General features: G+C 39.3%; 1 protein-coding gene across 5 annotated transcripts in view; it reads left to right on the top strand.

The window, feature by feature from the left end:
- MAPKAP1 (MAPK associated protein 1) overlaps window positions 1-22,898 on the top strand; it is a 106,475-nt gene that overhangs the window by 2,972 nt on the left and 80,605 nt on the right. For 3 of the 5 annotated variants that reach the window (XM_074890920.1, XM_074890918.1, XM_074890919.1), the window contains exons 2-4: window positions 8,034-8,358; window positions 12,491-12,580; window positions 17,333-17,481. In XM_074890920.1, coding sequence (XP_074747021.1) covers window positions 8,100-8,358; window positions 12,491-12,580; window positions 17,333-17,481 — 498 coding nt within the window. In that variant the 5' untranslated portion in view covers window positions 8,034-8,099. Of the gene's footprint in view, window positions 1-8,033; window positions 8,359-12,470; window positions 12,581-17,332; window positions 17,482-22,898 lie in introns of those variants that run through there. The other 2 variants (XM_074890921.1, XM_074890922.1) reach the window with 2 other exon arrangements.

Below are 22,898 nucleotides of genomic sequence, written 5' to 3'. Positions count from 1 at the left end.
ACCGTTACAGGAAGGAAGGGTTGCTTTATGTTTGAAACCCACTAAAATATTCCAGTTCAGACTAAACTGCAGAAATAAGTTATCCAGCAAAGATAAAGATATACTGTTGGTGACATCTGACACTTGTTTTTTCTGATAATCCTGTGGTAAGACAGGAATTTACAAATATAATTCTGAATTTGTGTTGGATACTTGCAGGGGTAATGTTATTTGCAGTTAACAATTTGATGGTACAGCTGCACAGCAGTATAAAAGTTTTTGAGAGTGGGCTGGTGAATTGGCTCAGAAGATGCAGGTGGGGGTTTTGGTGCAGTCGGTAGCTGCGGGGGTCCCGCTGGGTGAACCCCCCATCAGGCGTGGGCCTCCGCATGCTTAAAGCACCTTTGGGTGACGTTTGGCTTCAGCACATGAGGTGGCCTTTCCGGAGCAGCTGGGTGGGTGCAGTACAGGCTCCCGATGAGCACTGCCGCAGCGCCCTGCTCTCCTGCTAATTGCCGAGTAGACAGAGCTAGTGAGTCTTGCTCAGGAAAACCCAGGCAACGTGGCATCTCTCTCGGTATTATACAGGCAAAAAACCGCTGAAGCTTTCTGGTTTGGGTTTGGGTTTTTTTTAAGATTGAAGTTTGGATGGGTGTTTGTAAGATTTATGGAGGTTTTTTAGGCTCGTGAATACCACAATGAGAAGAGCTAAAATAGAAGTTCTAGTCTAATATTTGAGGAGTCCGAGCCTACACTTTTACCCTCCTCTTTGCAAGTGGGTATTTTATTTGTTCATCTTAGAAATGTTAAAGCTTAACGACTTGTCTTCAGAGCACTTTAGGCATATGAGTGAAAAATCACACTTCTGTACGACGGTGCTGTGCCACTGTTGAAAGTGCTCCTTTGCAGCTTTCTGTGCAAGCAGAAGTACGGTCAGCCTCACCTGCTCACGGCCCACCACGGCTGGGCTCTGTTTCTGCAAAACCGTTCATCGGGAATAAAAATAAAACGCAAATTGTAATGTGTTATTTAAAAGGTTCTCTGGTTTTGTTTTGTTATTTTAAAATCAGCAGTTAAGCCTTAAAAATGAACTCAAATACTCGTATTTTTTTTTTCTGGGTAGTAAGTTCTCATGCACACACGCTGTGAAATTAGGTAATAGCGATTCCAGTGTGGTGGGTCATCACAGTATGACATTGCAGATGTAACGTGTGTGTTAGGTAACGCTTGCTAGCCCGTGTGAAAAAATAAGCATAATCATAGACATTAAAAATTAAGCAAAGTGTTTGCACATATTTAGATTAGGCAGAAACCAGGCAAGATGCCGCTTTTCTAAACTGCTTCTATCCAAACCATTCAGTACAATATCAGAATGAAAAATGACAACACTTTGTCATCTGTTCAAATTGATATTGCACTCTTTGCAGTGACAGCTGAAAAGGCCCACAGGTGCCATATAAAGAGGTGACCATGTTGTCATATTTCATTTAGGCATCCCTCTGCAAAGCCATAATTACCTAATTAGGTTGTTAATTAGGAGATTAGCATTTCACTATATTGATAGAATGCTCTTTGCAGGCATGAGTCTAGATACAGATTTGTCTGCCCTAATTTATAATCTTTGCAGTTTTTATACTTATTTATTTGCTTAAAATCTTGATGCAAGATAGCTCAGGTTAGCTGAGGATCAACTTGTTTACAATTAAATGAAGGTTTGACAAGATCGGGAAACAAATAGAGGTGAGGACAGTTTCCATACATACGCCAATATTCTCTCCCTCCCTCCCTAAAGCTCAATAATTAAAATATTGGAGTTGGTATAATTTGCATCCTTATTAGTGTGACAACAAAAATACAGCCGAATTCCAAGCAGTTGATAACCACAGAAATACATAGCTAGTGCCAGATTGATTTACAGGTTTGAAACGTAACAAATAATTTGTTGGAAGTTGTGTGCAATGTAGTGTTTTCTCATGGTAACTTTCAGATGCCAGTTTCACTTGTGAAAGAGCACTTCTTTAAATGACTTTAAATGATTATTTGCTTTTTAATGATAGAACCCAAAGCATGAGTGGCAGCTTCTCTAGATAAGTATTCATTCTTAAATGCACTTGAGCTTTTGTTGAAACATAAACTTGAATTTTCATAGACTGTGGTTCACTTTCCTTTATCCTGCATGCACAGGAGTCTGTCTGGCATTCAAGGGGTTTGATTATTTGTACTGCTGCAAATGTAGATAACCAGAACCATTTCTTTTGCAATTGCAGACAGAAGTTAACTGTGAAATTATTTCATATAACCTGAATCATAAATTTTTGAAGTATGTTTGCACCGTCCTATTCCAGTTGGGGGGGGTATGATAATTTTTTTTTATTCTAATCTGCCTGTTTTTTTCATTAGTTTTTACGATCACTTTAGAGCGCTACGGTCAGAGAGGTGTAAGTCCAGTGACTGTGGAAGCTCTTCAGCGATAAGATGACCTGTAGTGTTCTATGGTTCTTCCAGCCTGCTGTATTTTGAGATTATTGGTAATTGGTTTAGATGCAGGTTGTGCCTTCCAGAAGTTGCATTAGAAAGTTTTTGTTTACCTTGAATAGGGCTTTAATTGTTTATTACTTCCTTAAGGAGGACAGTCATTTTAAACATATTTTCTTCTTCTTCTAAAAAAAAAAAGGAACTACAGCTTTGCAGAATAAGAGAGGAAATTTTTTTCCTGCTTCTCACTTTTTACTTTTAGAGAGCAAAATAACCTTGCAAGAACTGGCTCAAGAGTTTTGTGGAGAATTTACAGCTGCTTTTAGCCATTTGAACTGAAGGACTCTTAAAATTATCCCATTCAAACTGGTAGAATTTCAAAGTTGTAGCTCTTTCCTGTAGCAGAACATTTTTAGTTGCTTACAATTTTTTCAGATTTTTGTCATTTATTCCGGCTTATTTAGAGGTCTGTGAGCAAATTTCCACGTGTGCTATAGTTGATATATTTTGAAGCATGAAAGGTATAAATATCAAAATTTTCTGTGAGGAAAATTTTTCTTGTACTTTGACCAGTTGTAGCATGTCATGTGAAGGTGGCGTTAGCTCACAATTTTAGGAACAATGTCCTTAAGTCAAAGCTGAGCCAGCGGTAACCAGGCTGTGCTTGGTGGAGCTGTAAGTTTTTACCCCAATGTCTGTAAACCTCTTGCGGTGACAAGTGCGATGCACGAAAATGTGCCCGTTGTCACCAGTTTCGATTTACCAAGTGAAGTCCGTGGTTCAGTCTGTGGTTTGACCAGAGAAGGCTTCAGGGGCCTGCGGTGAGCAGCGGGAGCGGAGCGGAGGGCTGGGGCGCGGGGTGGGGGGGGTCAGACTTGGCGTCTGCCCCACTCCTGGCAGGTGCAAGAGCGAAACGTGGCCGGTGCGTAGCGTAGTGACGAGCCACCTTCCACTGGGCAGTAACAGGGAGGGGTTTTGTCAAATTCAACCAGCAAATCCGATCCAAAATAACTATGTTTTCCCGAATGTAAGGTAACCTGTGCTCAAGGTCAAACGTTTTCCTCTGAGAATCGCAGTCAGAACAGGTCGACGTGTGGCTGCGGCCCCACGAGGCAGCGTGGCCCAGCACTGGAGCAGCAAGACGCTTCCCGCTGCGTCCACTGGTGCGCGGTGGGGTGGCAGGATGGGTGGGGAGGATGGCAATCGTAAGAGGTGTGTGTTTAGCTTGTCCTTTCCCCTCATCTCTCACTTGTTTGATATCTCATTGACGCTCGATGTAGTATAATGTGAATATAAATCAGACTGGGTTTTGGGGTATGTCTTTGGCTTTTGGTGGGGAAAGAGGAAAGTGAGAAAATCTGCCTTTTATTTAAATGCAGTACATCAGACAAGCAGGAGGGTCACAAGAACACAACACGTTGGGGAAGCTGCCTCCCCAGATGCCGATGTGTTCAGCTGGGTGTTTGAGGTTCAGCCTGTAGAGCCACCTGTCCTCTTTTCAAGACCTTAGGGTTGTCTACCAGGAGCTGAATAATTTGTTAGAACGTTCTGCATTACTTATTGTTTGCTGTGTTACTGATCTGCATAACAGCCCTGCTTCCCTTGCTGTGAAAGTCTATAGATGCCATAAATATAGCAGTGGGTTACTGGAAGAGGAATCTTCTGATAAAAATAGTAGGCTGAGATCCAGCTGTCTGATTTTGCTACAAAGTTCCTGTGAATCCTGGCAAGGCGTTCAGCCTCTCGATGGTGCAGTTTTACATCGTTGAGGATATTCTCTAAGTGCACAGGACTAACGCTCCTGTGCTCCCCACGGTCTCTGGGGCACCTCGGTAGCGATGTGATGAGACCAAGGAGAAGGTGAGAGGGGGCACCTGTAGCCAGGGTGGTGATTAGATAATACGCAGAAAATAAGTCAGATGAATAATAAAGATCAAGAAGAAAGTGAAGGGCTGATTCAGCTCTGTCCACCTGTGTGATGAATCATGGAAGGCGGTTGCCTATAAGTAGTATATCATCGTAACACTAACCTGTATATCATGTCACACATAAATACTGTTAAGGTTGCATAGGTTTCGCATTGCTCTTTTCATTTTTAGTGTTCGCATAGAGCATGCTTGACAGCTGTCTGCAAAGTATTTTATTTAATAGTGGAATAATATTTATGTAGTGCAAGTATTAAAGGGATGCTTATTTTTTGTTTATGATTGAAGAACGTATAGGTTGCTGATGCTCAGAAAGTCCCTGAATTCTGTTAAATTCAGTTACCACACCTGGATGTGACGATCGTGTGTGGGTATAAGGACCGCAGAAGGGGTGGTATGATGCTGGCAAGTCTCAGTGGGGCTAGAAATCGATCTTGTATCTGTGATTTTGCTGGGGCTGATGACATGGAGGCTTCAAGGTATTTGTGTAAAGGTTTGCAAGATTGAACTTTGCTTCTCTGAATTCTTTTACTTCACCAGAGGTCGTTGTTCCTCACACCGGGTCTGTGCCATCTGATTGTGCTTTGCCTTTATCGAAAGCAGGAACCAGTTTAGAATTGTGTAGGTAGCAACTGCTAAAATAGGGCATAAAAATCTGAACTGAATTTTGGGGTCTGAACTTTTTCCTGGTTTGTTTTGGGGGTTTTTTTGAGGGGTGTTAACTGTTTATAGATTTTCCAGTTAACATAAATTTATTGAGAAATTAGTTTTAATGTGTCCTTTTGAAAATTCTGAAGAGTCGGAAGAAAAAATGTGTTTGTATTAAACTTTAGAGTTTGAAATAGAATTTCTGGCAATTTTTCACTGTTCGTGTTTATGGGAAGAGTGATTGCATATGTGAAATTGTAGAGAAGCTTGGCTAATTTAGCACACGGACTGTTAATGGCATGAAGTCGGGGTGCAGAGTATAAAGGTAAAATTCTCGCATCTGCTGTTACATGTTGTTAACTCCCTTAGCAGACATTAAATCATTTCAAGTACAATAATAGTGTGGGAGGTAAATTAACTAACCATTAACAATCTTATAAATACACAATTAACATGCCAACATTTATATGACACATTGATGGGGCAGCAGTAATTTTTGATTGGGAGTTTGCAGACCTTTTAGAAGCCTAAGGCAGTTGCTTATTTAAACAAGTTCTTACAGCTTGCAGGTGAGCGTGGCCTTTTCTAATAAGCAGTGTGTAAATAATTAAGTTTAAAGAACATTGTCAGTGCACTTTTTCAAATATCCATACGCCGTGTACTTAGTTGTGTCTGTATTCTCCAGGTCTCACAATACTAGTCACGCTGTTACAGCTTAAAGGCCTTTAACATAAATTACAGCCAGGAGACAGTTGCCTTATGGTAGGATATTTGCCTTATGGCCTCTCTCTTTGAGGACAATGAGAAATCCTTCAGGGAGAGCAGGCCTACTTTCTGTAATGGAAATAGTCAGAAAATAAAAAATAGAACTTGGAGTCGCAGCGTTGCTGAGGTTGGCGGGGACCTCTGGAGATCTGGTCCAGCCTCCCAGCGCCAAGCAGGGCCAGCTAAGGCGGGTTGCTCAGGGCCTCATCCGGTTGGGCTTTGATTATCTCCAAGGATACTGATGGAGCGTATTTAGCTAATAGCATAATTTATTAAAATGTATGGTAGGAGTAGTGTATTAATAACAAGCGGCATGTCAGTTTTATTTCTCTACCATTCTTTTATTGAATTCCTTCTCGCTGCTGGGTCTGTTGTTTAATATAATACTTTTGATTTTGTCTATATTTTTTTTTAAAGCAGAAAGATGCAGTGTCTCAGAAAAAAATGGCAACATTTGTGGCCCAGGGAGCGCAAAAAAGCCTAAAACTGTGAAGGACACAAACCTCTTATTTATTGAATGTTCTCATTAGCAGATGCTGATGTGTGTTGGTGGGGTGGATACTGGTAGGGATGGTGGGTTCTCAAGTTACAACACACCTTCAAAATTTTGCTTTTGTCATGATTAGCTGAGTGTCTAGATAAAACACTAATTTTGCTTCCAACTGTTTAAATGCAGAAGCTGCTTCGCGGGGCTCTATGTTAATACACCTTTCCCCTTGGAAGCATACAGGGGAAACGGTGAGATGTGTTTGGTCCTGGAACAAGCCTGTCTGATGCTTCCTTTCACTTTCTTCTGTTAAAATCTGCCACAGAAGGGCCAGCTGCCTTTACCAGATTTTCATGGGATACAGCTTTCTGTGATTTAAAATTGTTTCTTTTCTTTTGGTATTTTTCTCTTGCTGACAGAAGTTTTGCAAACAGCAACATAGGGGTTGTTTTTGTTGTTTCTGTGTTCAAAGTACTAAACAAACACATGTAGTTCTAGTGCTGGTATTGAAATGTTGGGTGTTTTTCTCACATACACAAATGATTAGAAAAGCAGCGGAGATTTTGAACTTCTGGACTTTACATCTAGTTTTGCATCGGTCTGAGATTAGGTTTAAAAGCCCCCCAGCCTCCCCTTCCTCAGGCTGGGGTTTCGCAGTCGCTTTGAGCCGGCCGGGAGCCGCTGCGGAAAGGGGAACCTCGGCTCACCTCCCTCTTTGGATGCTCCTGCTGCTGTGTTGTGTTGGTACTGGTGCTCTTGCAGCTGTTCACTGGCACACTGATCAGCCTGGAAATTAGTAATGGTTGGGTTTTTTCAGGTTGTTTCCAGCAGGTCCTTTTTTGGATCCAGCTCACCTCGCAGCTACCCAAGTGCTAACGCCAGCCTTGGGAGGTGGTGGAAATACCTGACCAGGGCCAGGCAGGAGCCCGGAGCTGCCCCTTTCAGAGGCAGCCCAGGCTTGAATTAGATCAGTGGAACTATAAATCCACAGCTACAGTAAAATAGGGTAACAGTTTGAGTGTGGTTTGGGTTTTGTGGTTTGGGGTTTTTTTCTTTTTTTGCCCTCTCCTTTGTTTTGTAAGGCCGCTTGAGTACTCTGAATGAAATATTGTAGGTAAGTGGCAATTACTGTTGTTAAAGTGCTTAAGAATTCAGGCGTGTGCTGTATGGTCACAGAGCTTTTTTGGTATTACAACAATTGCCCTATATGAAGTGCCACGCAGCAGCAGATGTTCAATATTCTGCCCAGAGATACTAATCTGTCCATGTTTAAAGTTTTTCCTGGAAATACAAAACCTGAAGAGGGTCTATAATAAAGTAATCAAAGAGTTGGTATGTAGAGGTACAGTAGAAACAATATTATGAAACACTATTATGATGGGTGAATAGAAATTCAAAACCCTATCTGGCTTTTGGTAAATTTATTAATTTGAATGGACGGATGTTTCTTGTGTATTTTCTCTCCATCCGTCTATGTGTAGTCCTTAGCATATCTTGCCTTATAGCAACCATTTGTTGTAGAGTAATGGGACCTGTCTGTAGGTGTCTGTTGTGTTCTGCTTTGGGATTCAGGTTTCAAGCTGTCTTCCAAAACACTGTTCTTTAAGTGGATCTCAGCAAGCAGTGTAACTTAAACTGGAGCAGAATGAAAATAGTTCACTGTACAAAACTGAGTCAGGTTTTATGCATCCAAAATATAAACGTTCTTGTATCAGGGTTTTTTTCCTAAAATGCTGTGTATGTTCTATTTCTAGGTAAATGTGTCCATGAAACAAGATGGAGAGAAGATAGTATAGTGAAGGGGTGGACTTGTGGACAGAATGGCTTTCCTGGACAACCCAACAATTATACTTGCTCATATCCGACAGTCACACGTGACCAGTGATGACACAGGGATGTGTGAAATGGTCCTGATAGATCACGATGTCGACCTGGAGAAGTTTAATCCCTCGTCAGCATATGGGGACAGTGGTTCAGAAACACAGGGAAGCAACGGTGAGACTCAGGGCTATGTATATTCCCAATCAGTCGATATTACCTCAAGCTGGGACTTCGGAATCAGAAGACGATCAAACACAGGTAAGTGATGCTTGCAGCCAAGATAATATTAGCCTTTTAAATTCCGTTTCTGTTAGTCTGCCTTGCAGGGGCGAATCGGAGCATGACACGCCAGGTATCTGTCAAACTTTTCCTTTTGTGATGTCGAGACCCTTTCTGTAAAAGGACTAAAGTAACTGAATCATTTCATGTGTGCTGTCAACTGAGTTTTAATTGCTGTTTTACTTATTCATGTGCAGAGGAACACTGAAGTAGTCAGTTTTATATATTAAAAAAATTTAAATTGTAAAGACATCAAGTCTAAATCCAAAGTACGTGAACAGTCTGATATTTCTATTGTTAATGTCTGGAGGGGTGTTAACTTTTGAACAGGATAGTTATTTTCTGAGAAAAATCTATCTAGTGAGGCATCAAATCTATTTGTTATATGAGAGGAGTGAAGTTTGATGTGAGCTGACAAAGTGAATGATTTGTCTGTATTTTGTCTCCTGAAGTTTTACTTCAGAGAAGAACCTTGAGCTAGGATTTAAGTTACCAAATTAGAAAGTTGAAGGGTGCACACCTTTACAAAATATGCTCAGTTTGTCTTGACTGGAAGAAAGCTGTCCCATTTGTTGTTTCATATGAAGGAAGTTCAGATTTCTACCCAAGGAATGCTACGAACAGAAGTTCAGTGATATAAAATATATCTGAAAAGATTGGTGTGGGGTGGTCAATACTGACCTCTTTTTTTTGTTACAGTATATATTTTATTCAGATGATTTCTGAAGGTATTATAACACCACCTAGAGCTCAGAAAAAACATCTGTGCTCTACCTAACAAGGAATACATTGTAGGGTATCAAGTATTTTTCAATACCTTTTACAAATGAGAATTTGTCAAAAGTTACAGAAAAAACAGGGCACTGATCTTGTAATGGAGAGTTAGGTTTGGAAATAAGTTGGATGTGTAGCTGCAAGCACCTGGAAGGCATGGTGAAAAGCTCAGCGTGCCAGCCTGCCTCGCGCTGTCCCTGAGCTCTTGTTTAGTTCAGTTGATGGTGTAGTTCGTGAGGAAGGAGAGATAAAGTTTAAAGTTTTATAGAATTGCTCCAAAAAATAATTCTGAAGGATTGTTTCACCGCGTAGACTGATAGAATAATCTCAGTGTAAATTATGTATTGAAACCATTTCAGTTTCCAGCTGGTGGCATATTCTAAAATGATGGTTAGGACACTCAGTCTGCTGGGGAGCCGTTTCTCTGCCTCTTCTCACCCAGCGTGTGTTTTACGTTCCACGTGTGTGCTGGTACCACCAGGAACCGGATGCGGTTATCAAGGCTGTGATTTGAAACAGAGCAGGGTGGAAAAAAGCCTATGAAGAATGCAAGTTGATCGGTACTGAACCCTTTTCAAAAATACAGGAAGAGGAATAAATTAAATAGGAAGTTAACTATTTTTAAGATAAATGCTTTTTGCATTACACAAGTACTTATCTAAGTTCTTGATGGACAAAACCAGATACGTGCATACATAGAACAGAGTGCTCGTACATCTCATAAATACAAAAACTCATTAACTGTGAAATCTGCAATTTTTGCTCCTAAAACAGCAAATGTAAGGACACTTCTTTTTTACTTAATCCGTAACTACCTGAGCAGGTTTAACAAGAGCAGGAGCATTTGTTCTTTGAAAAGCAGATAATGGTTTTTAGGTTTGGAAAGAGAATATAGTGTCATTTTGTGTATCAACAGGTAATAGTGGCAGACTTTGTTAACATGCAAGCTTTTCTTTAATCTCCTTGGTTTATATCCTGCTCAATAAAATGATTTTGGCTTATGTTGTCTGTAACCATTGTTTTTGGATGGAGTATAACTTTTTATTATCTTTAGCAAAGCTGTTTTACTGTCCTTGCCAGGATGGTATCTTTTTCATAAAATGTGGAAATAACGTGTTACTGTAGAAGACTCAACACCTCTCTGTGGAGACTACACCAGTGTGGCTATTAGGTGGTTCTCATGTGGCTCTGCAAATTTGGAAATGCATTTTTATGTGCGTTCTGGTAGCAAAGTTATCCCCTTGGCCTTGAAAGGGATGTGCCGCGGGGGAGACGCGCGAGGGTGTCGCACGTGGCGCCTGGGGAGCACGCCGGCGTTACCTGCCACTGGATTCCTCCTCCTTTCCCACCGGGGCTGGGGGGCCATAGGTGCTCTTGGCTCTGGGCTCCATCTCCTCACGGCCCTTCTGCCCTGTCCACAGGGTAAGAGTAACGTGGAGGCAGGTCCGTGCGGGGTGTTGGGTCTGTGGGAAAGCAGCAAATTCTCCCAGTCCACGAGACTAGAATCAAAGGCTCATCTGGTTGCTAATAGTTAATGACACAAGAACTACATTTGGTCAGTGACATTTTTCACACAGAAAGCTTTCAAACCAGCATGCTTCTGGTGAGAATGAACTTAAATAATTCAGACTTCTAATAGGTGCTGCTAATTCCATCTAATTTGGAGTTGCTGTAACGCAGTCCCACAGTAAATGATCATTTGTGATCAGCTCTGGATAGAAGAATAGGATGGAGTTAGTGAAGATGGTGACTGCGCTTTAGTACACTTGTTTTGACAAGGGGTGAAAATATCAAATAGGATAAAAACATGTGGTATTCTTATTTCTATTTTACTTTTTTTTTTCTTTATCCATTGTTTACCTGTGAATCTAACGGATATTTTATGATGGCCCATTTGGGAAGAAAGGGTTTCGGAAGGTGATTTTTGAGCTACAGTCTGGACAGTAGTTGGGGGGGGGAAAAAAAAAAGCTTTTTCTTTCAGAATAAAATATCTATGCTACAATAGTGTTTTACCCAATATTTATACTTAATAAGTGGGGATACTTCTCTTATTTCATTAAGAGTAAGATACATGGAGGCACTAACCTCATGTTGACTTAAATGGGAAATGAAAGTCCCTGTTTGTGTTTGTACTTAAACTGCTTGTTACAGTTGTTAAACTTCAAAGTATTTTTTTCATCAGTTGCCAGGTTGAGAGTGTTTTGGGGGGCAAAAAAAAAAATCACTTCTGTGTCCACAATTCAGTTTAAAGACTAAATATGAAAGAATAATAATAGGAGGGATAGAAAATATTTATTAACCTTTTTTTAACTGGTGAAGTGGTTCAGGGAACTCAGACTGTATCTAAAAATTGTCAGAGTAATTTAGCATTTTAAAATCTCTTCTACAAACCCATTTTAGTTAATGAATGGTCTCAATACATCAAAATTGCTAATATATCCAGCAAATTGTTTCCTTCAGTGATCAACATTGTTAGTCCCACTTCCCAGTCTAATCTGCTTTCTTACTTTGCGTGAACACTTGGTAGCACCAGTTATTTCTCGTGGCCATTGTCTGGGGTGGCTCCTACCAGGTTTAGCTGACCATTTCCTGGGAGAGTGCTTACTGTTAACAAGAAGAAGGTACTGTCTGGTACCCTGGTCTGTAAGTTCTTTGATATTATAACTGTTTGAGTCTTTTCTTCAAACCGTATTTTGAAGATGGAGTCAAAATACACGTAAAGAAATATTATATTCATTTTAAGATTTGACTAATGTTGTGAAGATACAAATCATTTATTTTACTACCTATAAACTGTTTCAGCACACTGAAGAAAAAGCTATGCTAATTTATATAGCTTTGACATTTTATAATTTTCATGATTTTTAGATAAAGGATTTTATATTTAAAACTTTAATAGTCTAGTCTGAGTTCATTTATCTTTAATTTTTGAAACGGGTAGAGTAATTCATAACAGTAATTTTATTCCTGTAATGTAATATTCACTTCAGTTCATTTGTGCATTAAAATTCCTTTAAGACCGTTATTAATGATTTATATAATGAAATGTCATATTAATCACAGAAGTTTTCACATTTTATTATTCTCTTCCATGTTAATACTATCTTTATGATCTCTATTAATGTTTTATATCCTCTAATTTCAATTATAAATCAAGAACATTTTCATGTTTTTGTTGGTATTTGCTTTTCAGGGGTGCCACCTTTAAAATTTTATGACTTTTTCGCCTACATATGCAGTATAAAACATCTTTATTCATATAAAGGTAGTTAATTATGTCTTTGTTTATAGTAAACTTTCATTGACAAACTTATAGTTATAATATTTCTTTTCAAGCTCAGAGACTAGAACGTCTGCGGAAAGAGAGACAAAATCAAATAAAATGCAAAAATGTTCAGTGGAAAGACAGAAATACTTCTTACTCAGGTAAAAAGAAAAGATCTTCTATTTTCCTACTGTTTTTATCTCTGCTTTTGATGATTGCAACGTTCTCAGTTTGTAATTTTCACTTAAGCTTTCAAAGCATAGAGGAAATACTAATTACTGTGTTTGCCTTCATTCCCCAGTTATGTGTTTCCCCTAGTTTATTGCTGGGGGGGGGGCATGGGTGGGCCACAGGCATCTCGTTTCTTTTCAGCTACAACTACAGTGTTCCAAATTATTATTAAAGGCAAAGTAAAGAAAAATGTTTAAAACCTAGTTTGGTGGTCTGAACTAATACAAGTTGCTGTTTTTATTGTTTGCACTATAAGCTGTTAATGCAGTGTTTGTGTATTCTGTCATCTGTAGCATCATTATCTCTTGTCTCTGAGCAAGAGCTGGGGTTGGTGCAGCTCTTGGCGTTACTTGGGGTGTGTGAGGAGCAGGACGTGTCTCTGCTCTGGGGGTGGGTGATTGGCAGGTGTCTGCGTTCGGAAGGCAGGATCAGTATCTCCATGTAAGTTACGGCTTTCTAGCTATTTCCAGGGGCGCTTGGTGTACCGGATGTGATGAATTTCGTAGAGTTTACTTCTATAGAATATTTTTGTGGCTGCTTTTCTAGATAAGGGGAAAAATCTTAAATGATGTGTATATATATGATCTACTTAAATGAAAGCATGATAAATGCTGCCTTAGTTTATCTAGCCTTGCCTTGTAAAAACTACTGTCACTGATTTCTCAAAATATGCTTTTTTAAATTATATAGTTAAGTATTTCTGACTGGATGTTCTACATAGTTTAAATTGTAATATATGAAATGAAAAATCTGTCTCAATTCTCATATTTTATAGCTCAAACTAGTATCTATTCCTGTTGTATTTGACACACATTCAAACCTTTGTGTGGTCTGTCATGCCTCCTTCTTTCAGAACTTGTGTATATCTTAATGAGGTCCCTGTGTAATCTCCTTTTTTTACCTAAATCCCTGTATCTTCCTGGCTGTCATTTGCAGAACATTCTCCAGCTCTATAATATCTTTTTTTTAGAGAAGTGAACAAAGCTGTTCACATGAGCAACACGGTTGCACTAATCCTTAGTACAGTGTTCAGCTACCTCTGATACCTCTGTTAATGCATTCTAAAATGTTTTTGCCTTTCTACTTCTGTAAGCAGGGCTGTAGGTTTTAAAGTTTAATCTACCATAACCTCCAACTCTCTTTGCTCAATATTTTATAGCATTTGACCAATGATGATGCAATTCTTTTCTTCTTTATCCTTCACTGTATACTGCTTGATATTTCTTCACACTGAATTGCACTCAGACTCAGGTTTCCCGCTGTGTCTGTGCTGTTTGTGTCGTCTTATTCATGGGGGCTCCACCATGGCATTTAGTTCTTTTCACGTGCTGCCCTGAAGACAGACATAATATGTCAACCAGCAGTAACAGAGGTGTCCCCCTCTCCAAGGATGTGCTGGGGTTGCAGGCAAATAGATCAGTCCCTCTTTGCTGCAGAACAGATTTAAATAAAAAATAAGTAAGTTACATAAAAACTCCAGGCACTCGGTGTCTCTCTCTATTGGCAGAGCTGATTTTCCTTCTCTGCTTAGTCACTGAGATTGTGCATGTGTCTTGCGTGAAGAACAGCGTGGTAGGAAGAGACCAGGAGAGAGAGGAGCCCTGAAGGATACCCACTGCATCTTCCTCTTCGTCAAGTGTGTCTGTGTGAGGCTTTGTCTGTTCTGTTCCTTGAATTCAGCATGATTGGAAAATAGGTATGAAAGCAATATCAGCAGTAGCTGTTCTCAGATGGGGGGAATTTGGCTGCCCTCTTCTGACTGAGTTTATCTGCGCGTTAGGCGAAGTCGAGCCTACGGCTGGCCCTGTGCAAACTGAAGGGATGCTGGGAGGTGGTTTTGTCCCGCGTTAGCCTGGTGACAGCACCTCCAGAGAGCACTCGTCAGAGAGAGGCCTTACTAGCATTTCTCCCGTCCTGCGCTTGCATATGTAGCCGTAATTTGAGGCATCTGGCAATTGAGTATTTTTTGTGATTCCCATTTTTAATTACTATGTACAGAAATAAAAGTGCCCTAACCAGGATAAAGGGAAGTGAGAGATGAGTAATTTTGTGTATGGTAATGAGAAAAAAAGAATCATATTTTTCTATTCATCATCTGTTTGCCCGCTGTCGTGAGACAAGCTGTTTGCTTTGTCGGGGATGAGTTTGAGAGATAAGGTGGTAGTAGTGTGCGGACTGGAAAAAGAAAATCTCCATGCCTTTGGAGTTGGTCGGGAGATTAACAAATACAAAGGTGCTGCAGGGGGAGTTGACTGACTGGAAGTAAAGTGTAACACAGTGGAGGTCTGGTTTTTTGTTCTGCTGTGCCACCAATTCACACATCACCTTTCTGTGCATCAGTTCTTTTTCAGTAAAATGGAAAGAACGTTCCAGCTTCATGCAGTGTAGAAATCAAATTACGTTGGTAAAGCAGCTGTGGGTCCTCTAAACCAAATACGGATAGACATACAAAAGGTTACTCCTCCTTATAAAATGCTAGGTATTTTTAGATGAAAGCAAGAAAATAAGGCATTGTATTTACATCCTGCATTCTTTCATTTCAGAGCATATAAAATGTGTATTAACTATATATCGAGGGAATCTTTCAAAAGCCTTGCATCCAGCCCATATAGAATAGCCCATGTGGCTGACAAAGCCACAAAAGCTGAAAAATGCAGATAGTACAGACTAATGGCAAAATTTACTTTTAATTAAGAATTAACAATTATGCAATTAAGGTATTTTAATGTAAAAACATGAGATTTTTTTCCCTGAAATTTGAGAATTTAAGATTTTTTTTCAATTTTTAAAATTGAAATTCTCACAGCCCAAGTCTATTAGGAATTATTTGACAGAATGCTCAATGGAAGGTGGTAGCTTTTCAGAAATCTCATCTACCTTCTAGCTTTTTGCACAAATTTTTAGAAGGTTTTGGGTTCCTTTTCCAAAATGAGTTGAATTTTTTTCAACTTCTGAAGTTTTCTGGAAAAGGAAAACTGTATCTCAGCCAGCTGAATTTGCAGTCTTATAGAATGTACTGTGGTTTAAACTCTTCGTCACATCAGATATTTGTCTGAGTAAAAGCTATGCAGAACTCAAAGCAAAACAGATGTCACACCAGTGACTTCAGAAGAATTCTCGAGATTCTCTCTTTGCACATCCCAACAAAGGAAACAATAAACAAATCATTTTACTATTTCCCTAGAGACAAAACTTGAAGATAAGACTGACTTTTTCACTAGAACCAATAAAACCATTATATTGGATTCCAGGGTACAGAGTACTTTCCAAATGCCCAAGAAATACCAGATAAGGGTAGTACTCTAGCATAATTGTAATTGAGATTTTTTTTTTTTTTTAAAAAGCAGAGATAAGCTTGTTACAAAAAAACAGAATACCTAATGGAGTTTAAGTTGCCACATTTAAAAAGGATTTAATCAAGCTTTTTTGGTTAATCACAGCCTCTCACAAGACTGTTGGGTATCTCTTGGTGCCAGTATTTAGCACTTTTGCCAACTGTCTGAATTTTCAGGCAATCTGCTGATAAAAATAAACTGAGCTTTTGACTAGTTACAATTTGTCAAGTTTTTAATTCTGCATTTTAAGAAATTAACCAACTCCCTGCAGATGAGTCCCGAGTCATTCCGCCTTAGGAGCGGTTTCATTTCCCCGGAGGAGGAACGTGTTTATCTGTGAGATGTGAGAGAATCCAAACGTAGGAAGCGGGGCAGAGCCGGTCTGGGAGAGCTGCTGTTGGTTCTCGAGTTGTGATTGATGGAGTTTGGGGGTACTTGGTTCCTAGAGCAGATGTGGAAAAAACTCATCCAGATTCAGTCACAGTTTCTTGCAGATGAGGCCCATTGCCACTGATACGCTAAAACACCCCAGGCTCTGTCCTGATTTTGTAGTGTCCTGATAACAGAAGAAGCCCTAATTTTTAGGGTTTTGTAAGTATGCCTGTAAATTTTGAGTTAAAACCGTTGCTGGAAATTCAGCTATGTAGTTTCTTCGCGTAAAAAGAGCTGCTTGTTGGAGGATGAGCCTTCACAGACCACACAAAGAACTCACTGACTCTTACACCTTTGTTTTTAGAAAGCTTTTTTCATTGTCCAGACTGTCTGTCTGTCTGGAATGGTGTTTTCAGGTGTTTCTTTACTTCCATGAGAAGTAAAATCTGAAGTGATTCTTTTGGATCAGATCTAGTCCCAAGCCTACTGCTGACAGCATAGTGACGTTATGGTATAGTAATGGGGTAGTATAATATTGTCCTGTAATATCGCATCATATCGTGTGTTACAGGCTGGGTTTGAAAGGCTTTTGCATGGTGCAGCGTAGATGTGTCAGCAGTTCTTATGCATAGCATTTCCTGTTCGTTTAGAAAAAGGTAGGCAAGCAGAAAGACCAGGAATACGTAATTCTCTCTTTGTATCTTGAATTTTGTCTTGACTGAAGTGGACTTTGTAGTGATCAGTTCATGGGAAAAATTCATCTTTTCCTCAGTCTGAACAGTAGCACTGTCCAGACTTCTTACGGTTTCGTATCTTTGGGCTGTGAAAGAGTGGTGGTAGATTCTGCCCTGCTAAAGCATTTGTTGTTTTATATATTTGATTTTGTTCTCCCTCTTATAATGTTATCTTTCTGTGGTAAACAGTAGCCTCTGTACATCTCATAGTACAACTAGTCTAATCTCTTCTGATCTACAGCAGAGGAGCTGAGCTCACTATTTGAAAAAAAGAATTTCAGAGTAAAGTCTCCGTGTTCTGGGAAGCAGTCAATACTGTCTGTGCGACTTGAACAGTGTCCGCTGCAGCTGAATAACCCCTTCAACGAGTACTCAAAATTTGACGGCAAGGTAAGTGCACCAGATGTTTTTCTCTCATATCCAGGAGGTCCCCGGCCTGAAGATAATAGGCCTTTGGCAGTTCTTGTGTGCCTGTACTTGTTCAAGCTTTAATTAGACTTTATGGTAGGCCATCAGTTATTTTAAAGTGGTTATCTAGAAACATGCTTCTCTTAAATATAATGGTTCCAGGTATGGTAGAACCTTTCCCCATTTTCATTACAAAATGATGGCCTTGCCGTTAGGCACACCTTACCTTGCTGTTTTCTTCACCAGCAGGTTGGTTAGGTAAGCATGTAGTGTGCAGAGTCCTAGGACATCTCTCTACAGAGTTGGTGGTAAGACCCTTTGTATAAATGATTGGTTATTTGGCATTTTTTAAAAAATCCATTCTGTCTAGCGACATCAGAGCACTTGATGAATATTCCATGATTTATGCTGTCTTTATCCTCAAAATGCTCCAATGAGAGTGGGAAGAGCCACTGCCTGTTTTGAAGGTGGAAAACTGGAGCATCAATAGGTCAATATCTGGGGGGAAAAAAAGGACTAAAGAGTGTAGTTCTGTGCAAGTACTCGTTTGTTTAACACACGGAGGAGGTTCGCCACAAACCTGGTAGGTCAAATTCATTCCTCAACTACATTCATTTCAAGAGCTTGCGCTCGATATTACTCAGAGTTGTGGATAACTGTCTTTCCTTGCCAGCAGTTTAGTTACTCTGTATTGTCAAATATTTTTCTCTGTCATAAACTCTAGAAACCAAAATATAAACACTGGTGTGATGTATCAGTGTCATATTGTTCCAAAACAATTATGAATACTGCACAGATCTGTTTTCTGCTGGATTTGTTTGTGGAATCTCCTGTGGGAGTATGAAGTTTGAGCTTCATTACCATTGTGATGGAAGAATTTCATATTCTGTTAAGTATTCTTGAAGTGGAAAGTCAGATATGTAATTCCACTGGCATATCTAGAAGTATTTAGAATATTTGTGAAATGGTAATTTTTAAACTACGAAGTCCACGTAGCAAAAGCTGCCTCTGTTGTTATTTTATACTTACTGATATGGAGTAATTAGTGCTAACTCAGGTTTTTCAAAGTTTCTGGTGTCATTAATAAATGGCAGCAGTACTTCAGTGCTGACCCCACACTAAGATGCCTTTTTTCTAAACTCAAAGCTTGCTGTTCTTATGTTGTGAAATTTCAGTTTGGCAAACATTTAAATGTACTTCCAACAGTCAGTCACAGAGGAAGTAAAAATAAAATCCTTCTTTAAGAGAAATTTATTGTAATTCACTGGTGACCCCATCTTGGTTTAATACTCAAACAGGATTTGGGCTACCTGCTAGAATTTTTCTCAGACTTGAGGAATTTAAGCATGTTTCATTCTCACTTTGATAATCCAGATTACTTTTTACTGGATTAATAGGAATTATAGTTGAGTGTAATGAACATCTTAATTTTCATATTTTAAAGTCTGATACGCTTAGCAGGTGCTTGGTCCATTGGAAGGAAATTGTACTATACAGATTAGAGATACTAATGAAATACCTCGGTGTTACTCAGTTGTGACTTGTAGGGTATGATACGGATTAACACAATTTGTGATCTAGAAATCAAAATAACTTTTTAACTGTCCAAAATAATTGAATTGTAATTTTGTTAGAGTATCATCTCACTATATTAATTTTAACAGCATTGCTTATATTACTCTGGTAAGTGTGTCAATAGTATGCTTATAAAATTTATTCTCTGTACTTCCATATTTATTGTCTATTTTTGAATACCTACTTGACCATCTGAGATATAGAAGAGACATTATAGTTTACTGAGTTATTTTACTTCAGTTTTGTTGTATTTTACATTTGTAATGTAAAATCAAAAACCATCTAGGTTTTAAAAATTATTTTTAATGAAACATCATAGGTCTCCTATTTATCTTTATCGATAATAGATGAACAGTATTTTTCACATAAATACAATTCTTTCAGGGAATAGTGCATGACTTATTTACATAATTAACAGAGCCACATATCTCTTGGGGAAATGGTACATAATTGGGGAGAGGCAGGGGGGATGAGGAGGGGCTAGGGGCCTAATTAAACATGTCTTAAAAAAACCCTACTTAATTATGTATTTACTCAAGGGATCACAGTGGCTCTGAAATCTTTTAAGATTAGAACTAGGCCTTTGGTTTATAGATATATATATATTTGAGTTTTGTGACACAGATTTCAGCTTGTTGAATAATGCCCGTTTTTTGGTGCACTGGCAGAGCGTGAGGAAAGCTCTTTACTTGCTGTGTCTAAGCTCTTTGTTCACGTGTGTGCTCATCTCAACTGCATTCGGAATGGTTTTCACTTACACCAGTTCAGCTCCCTAGCTGACCCGCAATCGAATAAAACCGTTCCCATCAGGGTCCTTCCCACACCCTCCCTCCAACATTTGACGTGTCATTTTAACCTGATCAGTTAAAAAGAGGACGTTGCATGCTGTAATACCAACCAAGCCAATTTATTAAAATGCTTACATCTTGCAGGTGTTTTCTGCCAGATTTAGTGTCTTTTTCATAACCACTTCTGCAATTTTATGAAATAATAAAATTTTAAAGCACTCTAATTTCTTCTTGTTCTGATCAGTTCATTAATTATCAAAATAGTAGAGAATATGGCTTGTGAAATGCAACTACAATTCTAATCAGCTCAACAATTCAGGTGATTCTTGCCCCACAGCTACACATGGCAGATCTGTGGCTTTCATCTACATTGTAAAACTCCAGCTCTTCACAAAAGGCGCACGCACAATAATTACTCCTGGCTGTATCTTCAAGTTTTTCCTTAAAATAAAGTAAACCTACCCCCTGCATCTGTTTGCATGGTTTGTAAGTCATGTGGGTTGTACGTCTTGGTTAATAAGTCTTGAAAATTCCTATGAAAAGAAACCTTTGTTTATCATTACTTCAGTTGAAATTTGTGTAGAAAATTACTTGAAGGCGTAAGAAATCAGTGGCCAAATTGATTTCCTTTGCCTGCATGCAAATTAAATTATCATCCATTTTATAGATAAGTTCATGTATATTTCTGTTTACAGAATTTGGAAAATCAGATTGTGATGGCATATTGTTCCAACTTGCTGACTTTTGATAAGGTCGGGAAAATAAGACTGACCGTAAGATCGGAAAGTCATAGCCAGGTACCACGGATGAAACACAAGTGTTGTCATGGCTCATTTCAGTGACACAACTGTGAGATTCACAACATTCAGTTTACCTACACATTACCTGCCTGCTTTCATTAATTGTTTTAAAAGCATGTGTTATCTTTTATACAGAAATTCAGAATATTTCTTTTCAAATCCCAGGTGTAACTTGCATGAGTTGCTGGAAAGCATGGTGATGACTTTTCTCTGAGATATTAATTGTAAAGGATACTGGTTTAGTGCAGTATTGGTGTCAAGGCTAGTCAACTGCATGACCATTCCCACTAGCAAGAAAAATGTTACCAAGATGTATTTAGTTACTGGAATAGAGGAAAATCCTGCTCAAGTCAAATGTTCAGCTTTGTAGGAACTGTGTACTGAATGAGTAACTCCTGCCAAGGCCTCTGTTTACAGCTCCCCTTGAAATAATTTGAGGCCAGTCCACGTCCTTTTTTTATTTCCAAGTCTCTGATACCTTTGAGAAATTTTAATCACTAAAATGTCTTGTCAGTTCAATTTTTGAGATGCCTGCCACCATATGGCTGCTCCTACATCCCCAGAAGAATGTCAGCAAATACAGAATTGTTACAGGACAGTCAAAAAAGAGAAGCTGAAGATATGCAAAAAAAAAAAAAAAAGATAGTCAAAGAGGGAAGTTGGAAAACCACAATCAAAATGTAAGGAAGGGGTCATCCAGCTTTAGAAGGAACTTGAGTTACAAGGCCAAAAACCTTTCCTATGTGCAGACTAGAGTTTTCTCAAGATACTTTTATTTCTATTTTCATGACTACTGGTTGAAAATGAAGACTTAAGGAAGTCTAGCTTTTCTGACCTTATAGGGATTTTGTGGGTTTACTTGACTACTGGAGATACTTTACATAAACATAGTTCAGCGTGATTTTTGGCTGGACAGATGCTAAAAATCCTGTTGTGAGGAGTGGTACCCCTGTGTAGTGTTACAAGGTTTCTCGTGGCTAGTTTTGGTAATGGGTTAAAACCCAACAATTCCTCTTGTAGCAACTGTTTTAAAAATGATGCTGTAGAAAGCATGGGGGAAGGGATAATTCATGACTGCTAATTGCTTGGCTGTTAATTTTCATAAGTGTTGATAGAAGCAGTTCCTTAAATTAAACTTTGTTTAAACTGTATCAGGGGAAATATTCCACAATGTCGGGCCTGAAGTGAAAATTAATATGAATGCTGTGGCAATTAACACGTACTGGTTAATAGCTTTTAGCAGCATTTTGGGATGATAGTCCTTAAATACATTTTTGCATGCTGCTCTTGTTTCAGTCTTGTTTGACTGTACGTCTGGATAATCATGAACAAATGTTTTTCACAATCTTCAGTATTAAATAGCTTTACTCAAAGAAAGTAGATAAAGAACTTAAGAAAGAAGCTATACTGCTGTAATTAATATGGAAAAGGTCTAAAATAATTAATCCAGGATTAAAAATCTTAGTGTGAAAAAGTGCATTTTTTTTTTTTATTTAACTGTTTTGGCCCTGAGCTGAGTAGAATGATCCTCATCTGAAATCTGAAATAAGTTTGCACAGGGTTTTTTTTTTTAAGAATTTGCTTATTCTCCCAGTTTTAGTGGTTTATGTACTACCTGTGCTCTACTAAAATAGTTGAAATAAAGATGTTTCTAGTGTTACCGTTTATATAATATGTTACCCTGCTCCTGCCTGGGTGGCCCTGGGCCAGCTCTGTGTGGGGCTGGTGGCCGTGGGCCTGCACCCATGGTGGCTCAGCCTGCCCCGGGGCAGCTGGCCTGCAGCGGAGGGTGACGTGCGGGAACAGGGGGCCTGGGGGAATAAGGACCCTCAAAACAGGTTTTGAGGAACACAGGCTGCTGCTTCTTGCTCGGTCTGCTTCAAAATCTGCGCTGCAGTTCTTCAGACACCTAAAATAAGGGCCAGAAACACGTAACGGTGTCACGCTCTCCCTTTGGTGTCCGACAACTCCCTATAAAAGTTCTGACCCAGTCAGGACAACCCAGGGGACAAATCTCCCGTAACAGTGGGAGCCGCTGGGCGCTGGCGCTGCGCGTGGTAATGACGTGGGGTTTCATAACTCGGACGTGCAGCGTCACGTGCTCTGCTGTACAGAGGGCGATTCCAGTCATGCTTTTGTTAAGGTGAAGATTCTTAACTGAAAAATTACCACTTTCTAAAATAAATTTTCTTTCGTAATACGTGATTAGCAACGAGTCGTGCTGATAGCCGAGTTG

The sequence above is a fragment of the Strix uralensis genome, chromosome 21 (genome assembly GCF_047716275.1).
Source record: "Strix uralensis isolate ZFMK-TIS-50842 chromosome 21, bStrUra1, whole genome shotgun sequence".
NCBI classification, from domain to species: Eukaryota; Metazoa; Chordata; class Aves; order Strigiformes; family Strigidae; genus Strix; species Strix uralensis.
This window is presented reverse-complemented; position numbering and strand designations above follow the sequence as displayed.